The sequence below is a fragment of the Pinus tabuliformis genome, chromosome 9 (assembly GCF_031772625.1).
Source record: "Pinus tabuliformis cultivar Carrire ecotype Pingquan chromosome 9, CPIR1, whole genome shotgun sequence".
Classification (NCBI taxonomy): Eukaryota; Viridiplantae; Streptophyta; class Pinopsida; order Pinales; family Pinaceae; genus Pinus; species Pinus tabuliformis.
In genome coordinates, this window is record NC_142307.1 from 1,464,176,911 (window position 1) to 1,464,187,838 (window position 10,928).

Below are 10,928 nucleotides of genomic sequence, written 5' to 3' on the forward strand. Positions count from 1 at the left end.
GATCATAACGATGTGCCTTATAAGCCTATTGAAAAATAAGATGAGTGATGCTTGTAAACATAATATAAGGAGCCTAGCCCATCGAAAATACATAAATCTATCCACTCATTTGTCTTCTGCCTAAAATTCCAAGTGTTGCACCCTCTTGAAGCAATTCACTGATATTTTCGCCTGGGAATACAGTGATCTTAAAACCAATGACACAAACATCATTCAGCATAAGATTCCACTGGAAAAGAATGCCATCCCTTTTAAGCAGAAATTAAGACCTATCATCCCTCTCTTATTGCCTTTGATTGAGAAACAAATCAAGAAGCTGTTGGATGCCAAAATCATAATTCCCCTAAGGTATTCAAAGTGGATAGCTAACCTTGTGATAGCAAGAAAGAAAAATGGGCAAATCAGGCTTTGTGTTGACTTCAGAAATCTGAACAAGTTCTCTAAAAAAGATAAATATCCCCTTCCTAAGATGGAACACTTGCTGCAAAGAGTTTCAGGGGCTAGAGTCATGTCTTTCCTAGATGGATTTTCAGGTTACAATCAAATTGTTGTACATATAGAAGATCAGGAAAAGACCACCTTCACTACTCCTTGGGGCACTTTCATGTACTCCAAGATGCCTTTTAGACTCATGAATGCTGGGGCTACTTTTCAGAGGGCCATGGACATAGCCTTTGTGGGAGAGAAGGACAAGTTTGTCCTTATTTACCTTGATGACATAACAATCTTCTCTAGCAGTCACAAGGACCATTTGCAGCATTTGAAGAAGGTCTTCCTAAAGTGTAGATAGTTTGGAATTTTGGTTAACCCAAAGAAGTCATAGTTTGCTCTAGAAGAAGGAAAACTTCTGGGACATATTGTTTCTGCTGAAGGTGTGAAGATTGATCCAGCAAGAGTTCAAGCAATTTAGACATTGTCCATCCTAAGGTCAAAAAGGGACATTCAATCCTTCCTGGGTAAGATTAACTTTTTAAGGAGGTTCATTCCAAACTTTGCAGTGCTAGTAAAGCACATCACTTCCATGCTGAAGAAAGGATCAGAAATAAAGTAGACAGATGCTGCAAGAAGCTCTTTTGAAGCCATCAAGCAAGCTATCATGGAAGCTCCCACTCTAATCAGCCCAGATTACACTAACGAGTTTTGTATCTTCTCTTTTGCCTCTTAGATACACTTGCAATAGTTCTGTTGCAGAGAAATGATGAAGGCATAGAGCACCTCGTGGCGTTTTTCAATAAAACTCTAAGGGATGTTGAACTAAGGTATGACCTTATTGAAAAACAAGCTTATGCTCTCATAAAATCTTTAAAGGCATTCAGAATTTATATTATGCATTCCAAAGTAGTTTCATATGTACCTTCAACCTCAATAAAAGATGTCTTAACTCAGCCATAAATTGATGGAAAGAGAGCTAAATGGATTGCAAAATTCATAGAGTTTAACATAGAGGTGAAGCCCACTAAGCTTGTCAAAGGCCAAGGCTTGGCTAAACTTATGGCTAAAGAAAATTGCAGCTTGTTAGACATAAATTGCATGGGTCTAAATTCATATGATGAGCAGACAGAGGGAGCAACAGAAGAGCAAAAGCAAAATCAGTCTCTGGCTGAAAATCTAGCCACCTGTGAATGGTATTCTAGCATAGTTCATTTTTTGCAGAAGCTAGAAGTCCCTCCAGGGCTTAGCTCAAGTCAAGCCCGGGCCATTAAACTCAAATCAGCCAAATTCTGCATTAATAAAAATCTGCTTTATTGGAAAGACCCATCAGGAATCCTCTTGAGATGTCTAGATAAAGAACAATCTGTGGAAGTCATACACCAGTTCCATTCTAGCATCTGTGGAGGGCATCATTATTGGAAAACCACAACCCACAAAATCTTGAGGGCTGGGTATTATTGGCCTACTATGTTCTCTGATGTCTTTTTTTTTGTGAAAGCTTGTGATAAGTGTCAGAGGTTTGCAGGAAGACAGCAGCTAAAATATCTGCCCTTGAAGCCATTACATGTCAATGGTCCCTTCCAGTAGTGGGGCTTGGACTTTATAGGTGAGATCAACCCACATTCCAGTGGCCAACACAAATGGATCTTGGTAGCCACTGATTATTTCACCAAGTGGATTGAGGCTATACCCACTAAGAATGCCAATCATCAAGTTGTCATAAAGTTCTTGAATGAGAATATTTTGACTAGATTTGATTGCCCAACCAAACTAGTCACTGATAATGCAATAGCTTTCAAGGAAAAAGAATTGGTGGACATGACTGAATCCATGGGAATTCAAGTGGTGCATTCTACCTCACATCATCCTCAAGGCAATGGCCTGGCAGAATCATCTAACAAGAGTCTGGTAAGGGTAATCAAAAAATTGTTAGAGGACAACAAAAAGAGTTGGGATTCCAAGTTGAAGTTTGCACTATGGGTTGACAAAGTTACCATAAAAAATTCCATAGGGAATTCTCCATTTAAGCTGGTTTATGGCACTGATGTTGTTTTCCCTATCCAGCGGATTCTCCCTGTGGCTAAATTCTTGCAAGAAGAACAAGATGAAGAGAATGACATGGTAAGAAGAATGAATAACCTAGTTGAACTACAACAGATCAGAGAGCAGCTGGTTGAGAAGTCAAAAGCTCATCAGAAGAAAATCAAAGAAACCTTTTACAACAAGACAAAAGTGGACAATTACCAAGTTTGTGGCTAGGTTATTAAATGGGATTCATTTAAGGAAAAGAAAGGTAATCATAGTAAGTTTGACTCCTTATGGACAGGTCCATTTTTCATCGTTCAAATTCAGCAGAACAATACCTTTATTCTCCACAATCTAGAAGGATGAGATGTTTTTGGTAGCCCGGTGAATGAGCGGTTTTTGAAACTTTATTTCATTTAAGGCTTTAAAGCCTTGGTATTTTAAATATGTTTTTTCAAGATTTTATTTCATGCTAAATAGACTCCATGCCCAATGGAACACTAGGAGGAAGATTTGATTTTGGTTTTACAGGAAAGGCATTGTTTTGTAGTTCTTGAAACCTCACAGGGAGGCTTTCATCCCCAGAAGGAGACAGTGTTAGCCTTGTTGGTAAATGGGCCAAAAATGGATCCAAATATGCTCTTAAAAGTCTCCATAAGCCAGCAAAGTCATGCCAATGGATCCAAATATGCTCTTGAAGTCTTAAAAATTTGATTAAGATCATCCAAAGATCGAAACAAGCGCAAGGGGAGAGCCCTTAAAAGGAAGGAAATACACTATCGCGAGGCTAAAACACTGAAAAAATAGTGAAAAAACATGAATCACAAGCTTAGATAGTGCAATGCACAACAGCCGTTAGATCTAGCTGATCAATGACCTAGATCTAAGTAGAAAATCCCAATCAGTGCTACACAGAGGAGGACTTAACACTGGGTGCAAGACACCCCCAATTAGTGATCTCCGATGATCGGATCAGTGGGTCGCAATCAATGGATCGCAATCAGCGAGAACATATGCCATGTTATATAAAGACCTTTGGCTTGGGTGATATGCGATTGTGACAAGTGGCATTGCTATATCGCATCGGAACATTACGAAGGAGTGGGGCCTTTACACATTCATATGCACGATGTGATAACCAGACCGGACGGTTATATACATGTTATTTCATAAGATTTCAAATCCACGGGAAGGCCATTTTTAATGTATTTTGTGTATTTTCGTTATATAATGAAAATACAAAGGGAACCTTGGGCAGTGACTATGTGATAGGACCTGGACACAAAAGGGTCTAGAAAGGGAAATATATAATATTTGAAGTTCAGAGGGAGCCATTTTCAATGTATTTCCCGTGTTTTTTAACAGATTCCAGAATACGAAGGGAGGCAAGGGAACAGGTCGTGTGTGACTTGCGATAGCGACCCTAAGGGCGGACTCGATAGATAAATATGCCATGTTTAAGGATTCTTGAAGTCCGAAAGATTGAGAGCTTGGCAGGATTTCTCACAGTTGCAGTGTTTTCTGTGTTTAACATAAAAGAAATCATTATAAACATTTAAAGGGAAAACAGAGGCCTAAAGACCCATTCCATCACAAAACAGAGTCCGAGAGACAGATTGCCGGGAAACAGAGATTGGAAAGGGGATAACAAAGGCCATAGCACGCGCAGCTCATCCAAAACCGACAAATGATCATGGAGCCTAGATAGTGCAACATAGCCAAACAAATAGAACAGTTATGGGGCATCTCTAGCACGAGAGAACTCCCAGAAAACACAACAAACTAATAGAATGCAGTTACTCTGCTGTTAGAAGAAGAAACTTCTGAGCCCACACTTTGCTAGTTAGGGCATCAAACTGTTAACAAGACAAGGAGGATAGATTAAGACTCCGAGCCTTTGAGAGCTCAGGAGCATTGTAATAAGCCTATAAAAGGTTGAAAGCTAAATGTAACAAGGGTTCAACTTTTGGAGACTCTAATCCTTTAGCTTCTCATCTTCATCCCAACAAGATAAGCCTATTTTTTTGTTACATGTTCAATTCCCATTTTCTCTGTTGTTTTATGCTTGCACTTGAATAGGTTATTCATGTTTTCTGATGTGTCTAATGCCAGGTAACTGTCATCTTATCTTTGCATTAATAAATTAGATTTGCAAGTTCCATTTACTTCCTGTAGCTGGCCACTCATATATGTTTATGTATGCATCTGCTGGTACAATCAATATTCCCCATCTATACGTTGAATCTATAAACTATTGAGCATTAGTGGTCTAAATCCTTGTATTGTTGATGGTGTTCATGCATGTCTTGAGTGAGAATAGAGCTGAAATGATTATCTGATTTGATCCAAACCATCATTTATTCCAATAGTTCAGAGAACAATATTGAAGATTATATGTTACCAGGCATCTTCGAGCTGCAACATAGGAGAGTTTCCTGGAGTGATAACAATATCTATAACCAAAGCAGAAATATATGACATGAATGGTGTGCAATCATAGACACATTTTCATATAATCTTGTTTTCAAATAGAAAATATATCACTACAATTCATTGAACTCCCCGGGTCATTAAATTTGTCTCTATGTAGGTCGTTGATATATAAAGGAGCACATCATTAATAGTTAGACAACAATGCAACAATTGTACACAGACAATGCCATTTCTCATTTAACTGGGCTACACATCATATAAAATTGGAATGGACATGGTAATAATTTTCCACTGGAGTAGTAAATGCTATCGATACCATATCATAAGCACATCTAGCATATGGTTAGTAATACCAACCCTGTTTAAGATCTCAACAATCAATTCAAAATTTTTAGGACAAAATACACAGACATGGCCTTTGCTTATTTCTCAAAAAAGATACTAGAATGCCTACTTTCCTTCACAAAATCCAAGGCCTGCTTACAAAGTTTTCTCCCAAGTGGTTCAAGCAAGTCTTTAGCATCTTGCCTCATAAACTTCTTCACTTTCCTCATATATCCATTTCTATTGAGAGTTCCAGTACTAGGCAAACCATCTGAAACAAATAAAGTGTGTTGATTCACATTACTTATGTTAAACTCCACCATGGATGATGAGGCTTTTTCTTCAGTTGAATTAGGATGCTCAACATGCTTATTGTCACCGGATCCATCTGCAAGGGTGAAAAAACCTAATGGATTAGGGAGATTTGAATTAATACACAAATTTTCATTTGGCTTTGCTAGAGGTAAAAGGTAATTTTGAAGGACCAAATCATCATCTACAATAGGAATTTCTCCTGTCAAAGTTTTGACAGCAAATTCTAGACAAGGATCTCACCAAAAATCTCCAAAAGATGAGACAATTGGTGAGTCATTCCTTTTTTTGTTCAAATCAATTTCTCCTTCAACACTTTCTTTTGTTAGTCCTTTAGAAGGACAAACATTCTAAAAAAGAGAAGTTTCAATTGTTCTTCACCACCTACAAGTCAAAGTATTCAGCAAGGCAAGTGACATAAACTAAAACTGTTGAAAGGCATTAAACAAGACATAAGAAACAAAAAAATGACAACAATGTTGCTGCTAGTAAAATTCCTCCCTAAAAATCTTTAAGGATATCAAAACAAGAAGCCAATGGATGGCTACGAAAAATGACATTTACATCAGTAAGTGGTCTACATGTCTATGTGAGAAATAAAATGGTAAGAGAGAGAGGATGACCTCTAGCAAAGATGACGGCATCTAGCGTGAAGGACCTTGAGATGATATTAATTAGGACGATGGTGTCAAAATTGGATCTACAAGGGAATATAAATCAAATGCAGATGGACCTGCAAGCCAACTTAATGACCATACTCCTTCACTTGGTGACAATTGAATGAGATCTCTAGGATATGCAAGAAGGAAAGATTGATCAGGTAACAACCTCAAACAATTGGCATATTGAAACAAAGATCTCCTCTTGCTTCACCAATGACACTTTCTAGCTTTCAAACCTAAAAATGTCTGAAACTTGATGTTATCAGGGTTCAAAACTCCCACAGTTATATGATTAGAAATCTAAAGGGCATAAAAAATAAAGGATAGACACAGAATCAAACCCTGAGCATGGTCTCACCCTAAGAAAATAGATTTGGAATTTGAAGCACCAAATAGACATGATCCTTCGAAGAGAACACTTGCATGACGAAGTAGCATTAGGTAGCCATTTTCAAAACTGCAAACATCATCTACCCCAGGCCACCCTATTGTTGTTGTTTCCTTCTCGTAGGTGCAACAACTTGCTTGCCTCTTGCAGGTGATGCCATGATTCTTAATAAGATTAATGAATACCACTCCTTTCAAAATGCTCAGACTGACTCACAAATTGAAATCGTTGCAAACCCTGAAAAAAAAATCAATGGGGTTTTGGGAAAAAAGAGGAAAAATGAAAAAAAATAAAAATAAAAATAAAAAAATAAAAATAAAAATCAATGGGGTTTCACGCAAAAAGAGGAAAACTAAAAAAATAATCAATGGGGTTTTGGGCAAAAAGAGGAAAACTAAACTCAAAAGGAAGCATGGAAGCGTTGTCCAAGTGCAAGTCAAAAGTTAACATGGATTTTTTGTACTTTCCACCTGTCACAAAATCTCACTCAAATTTAATGTGCTTGGAAATATCACTCAAATTTAACGTGCTTGGAGGGATTATATTTTCCCTATTATATTTAACATGCTTTGAGACATCAAAAGAGATCCATATCTTTCCATGAGCACTCTCCACCACATTTGACAATATATTTCATTTGGCCACAGTTAAATTTTCCTGGGTTTCTTCTCAACAAAACACACGTTTACTTTTTTCACTAGTCTATCTTGTTATTAAAATTTGTCATTTGATTATCTACTCGTCAATCATATAAATTATATGTTGTTGGTTAATGTATTTTTGTGTATCAAATTAACTCCTAGAGTAATTTATTGTTTTTCTATAGCTTAATCAGCCTAAGTTATTTTAGGGACTACCCCAATGACACACCATGCTCTCCTTTAAGGTCTTTCGTAACGTTTTCTCTTCTTTAAGGTCTTTCATAACTTTTAATGAATGATTTCCAGTCAAGTGATCAGTCCTCAAACCGAGGATCAACCCCCACCGATAAACACATGTTTTCACCACAATTGAGATCATGTGGAAGTCCCAGCTACCTCGATAGCCCAAGTAAAAATCCTGGTGACCTTGATACACCATGTATCTGGAAGATTTAAATGGACCCCTTTACAAGCAAACAAGAAAACATTAAAGTATAGTATATTGAGGACTTGTTGCTACAGACTTGGGAATCTTTAATGAATTGATATTTTTTAAAAAATGGGCTTTGTGAATACTCGAACAATAAAAATACCTAAACACAACCTAGTAATTTGAAACCCTAGCTACAAGTCATTAGCTTATACATGTCATGGTTTTCCTCAACATTTAACTACAAGAAATTTACGGCTTCTTGCTACAGTGAATTGAGCATTTTACAAAGTTTCCTTCACTGGGTATTCAGATTTTCACATTCGTGTTTCACAGAACCCTTATAATGCTAAAATTTTGAAATCCTTAATTAACCTAAAAATTGGAAGAAAAATTTAGGTTGGTGACAACTAACCATAATTTTGCTCCCTTGGTATCGACAAGTTGTGGCTCTTTGATATTCTTCCTCTTCCAATTCTGTTGAAGCTTGAGGGCCTCCTGCAGTCCATCTTTGACCGCAGACTCGACAGCCTCCATGGCCCTGGAAGCTTCAGTCATGTACTTCTCCACATACCTAGCGCCCTCGTTGGAGCAGGGGTCACTCTTCTTCATAATATTCGCCTGCCTCTTCAGGTAATCCTCCGTAATCTTCTTGAGCTGCATTTCTTGTGCCTCTACCTTCCACTCTAGTTTCTTCTTGGCATTCATGTGGCAGAGCCTCCTTCTTCTCATGTCGCGACAAGCATCGAAGTTGCTAGTCTTCTTCTGGCTGGCCTTGGTGGTGGCACCCTTTAGAAGAGATTTGAAACCCCCTTTGACCCCTCTCAGCTGGAAGAGGAGATGTACTTGTGGGTACAAGTTGTTATGGGCAACGACCAAAAGGGCATTATCGATGATCTGGCGGGTGCCCGAAATGAGCCTTTGAAACTACAGAGGGATTTCCATCAGATCAGATAGAATGTGTGGATTTAAATGTACACCCCACCAATAAAAAAATTAGCTTCGGTGATCATGTATCATGTGCTGATGTCCAAAACAAGCCTCTAGACATTGAGGACAAAAAAATCAGCTCCGACATAGGGAGTGTAATGAGGAACACCAGATACGTGTTTGTAAGTAGTTTTAATCATCTTTCCACATTATCATCCTCCCCTATAATGTTTCCATATTTTATTATTAATTATATCAAATGAAAATTCATATGCGGCCAGGTTATGACGGAACTTGGAACTGTTTGCGAGTCTTTGCTCTGGTATGCTCTAATACTCCTCATCTCAGATTGAATTTCTCAGTATAATATAATAGCGATAGGAACCTTGTAATCTACTAACCACATTAATCGCTACACCATATAGGTTGACATTCTATTATTTTTGCTTTGGATGTCCAAGCCTAAGTACTGGTCAACCACTTAGAGGTATCATGATTTTCTTTCTTTCTTTGGTAATGCTAACCCTAATTATCAATATTGTTGAGTTCCCTTGCCCAATATTAGGTCTTTAATTATCGCCTTTAGTGTAGGTATAGACCTCCAACTTCCAACATGATAGCATTCATAATGTTCAAGCAGAATGAATCTCATGACCGTATAACTCTGCCCTTCATGCGCGACATCTTTAGTACTAGATCTTTTGCGAGTATTAATGATTTTGGAGAGCCTCTGGGTGCTGCTTTTTGCTACATGGGGGATTGAATGGCAACCAAGACTGTAAGAATGTGGCCCTTCCTGTATCTCTACAAATATGAATTGAAAAGATCCAATTCATAAGATAATTAACAATTTCAAGGCACTTTTTATTTGGTGATTTTCCATTTGATTGTGCGAAAATACAATTCCTATCAGTTCCCTAAGCCTTTTTTCTTGGCTGACATCCAATATAAGATCAGAGTAGTCTACTATCAGACGTTTTTAGTTTCTTGGTGGGAATTCGGTAATGATTTTTTTTTTGAGATGGTAAATTTTCACTGTTTGAAATTTGTTATATTTTTAATGTATAAATGTATTAGAGATTGCAAAACATAGACTTACCATTACAAAACTTCTTCCCCATATTGTACAGTTCCCTCATATCATCATCGGCGATCTGGCAAGTGCTCGAAATGAGCCTCTGAAACTGCGGAGGAATTTTCATTAGATCGAAGAGCTTGTCCTTCAGATCATCATCTGTGATCTAGCGGTTGCCCGAAACGAGCCTCTGATAATGTGGTGGGATTTTCATCAGATCGAAGAGCCTATCCTTAAGATCATCATCGACATTCTGGCGGTTGCCCGAAACGAACCTCTGAAACTGCATAGGAATTTTCATTAGATCGAAGAGGCTATCCTTCAGATCATCATCGACGATTTGGTGGGTTCCCGAAATGAGCCTTTGAAATAAAGGATGGATTTTCATCAGATCGAAGAGCTTGTCCTTCAGATCTGAGACCATGAGGTGGGTTGAAGACACGTGCAGGCATTTTTTTCTTTCATCCAAACCCTTGACAAAGATTTTATACATGATGATAGTTGGTCTCAAGTTTCAACACTGAAATGCTGAATTCAAGATTTTCTTTTTTACTGACGGGGAAGCAAACACAATGCAGCTAAATCTTCTGAAAAATTATCTATGAACCCTGCAATGCCAAATTCGAGATTTTTTTCTACTGATGGGGAAGCAAACACAATGCAGATAGATCTTCTTAGAAATTATCTTTGTTTCCACGGAAGAAGACTCCTCGTCTACCAATATCCATATATCCATGTAAATATATCAGCGTGGTTGGGTCGACTGTGCTCTGATGAGTCGATCAGATTCATACACAAACTTTTAAGAAAGTGCCTATCAAAACTATTTATTTAAATAAAGAATTATTAAAATGTTTCGGTTAAGTCAATAAAAATATTTATAATAAAGAATTTAATATGATAAATATAAATTTCCAAAATGATAATAATAATAGGATGCATTTATGTTTTCATTAAAATTAAAATGGTGTAAAAGATTTTTTATCTATTAACAATAGTCTTGGTGTAAAGTTTTATTTATTTATTTTGAAACATGTAATCTTACAATTTTATTTCCATTTTCAATTTAATTTTAATAAAAATTAAATCCCATGAAAATTGATTAATTTATATTTTTTCAATAATGGGAAATCCTATTATAACTTAGTTTTCAAACCAGAAGTGAGGACATCCATCTCCAGCTGCTATATATGAATGCATCCTAACTCACCACTGTTATTCAAGGAAAACCACATCACCTGGAATGACCCGTTGGTGGTCCGTAAAGGGGCAGGAT

The 10,928-nt window shown here is 37.3% G+C and overlaps 1 protein-coding gene across 1 annotated transcript; it reads right to left on the reverse strand.

Moving 5' to 3' along the window:
- Positions 1-3,914: 3,914 nt before the first annotated feature.
- LOC149154109 (uncharacterized) lies at positions 3,915-10,145 on the reverse strand. The gene is made up of 4 exons (XM_089444050.1): positions 10,015-10,145; positions 8,063-8,566; positions 4,071-4,157; positions 3,915-3,978 (listed from the first exon to the last, which is right to left on the reverse strand). The coding sequence occupies exons 1-4, from the start codon at positions 10,143-10,145 to the stop codon at positions 3,915-3,917; spliced, it is 786 nt and encodes a 261-aa protein (XP_089300176.1).
- Between the last annotated feature and the right edge of the window lie 783 nt (positions 10,146-10,928).

Bases quoted from the DNA above. Each gene is read 5' to 3' on its own strand.
- LOC149154109 (XM_089444050.1), bottom strand. From the start codon at position 10,145: ATGTATAAAATCTTTGTCAAGGGTTTGGATGAAAGAAAAAAATGCCTG. The intron at 4,158-8,062 runs GTTAGTTGTCAC...TGCACTATCTAG, and splicing joins ACCAAGGGAGCAAAATTATG to GCTCCATGATCATTTGTCGG. The intron at 3,979-4,070 runs GTCTCTCGGACT...TGTTAAACACAG, and splicing joins TCTCTGTTTCCCGGCAATCT to AAAACACTGCAACTGTGAGA.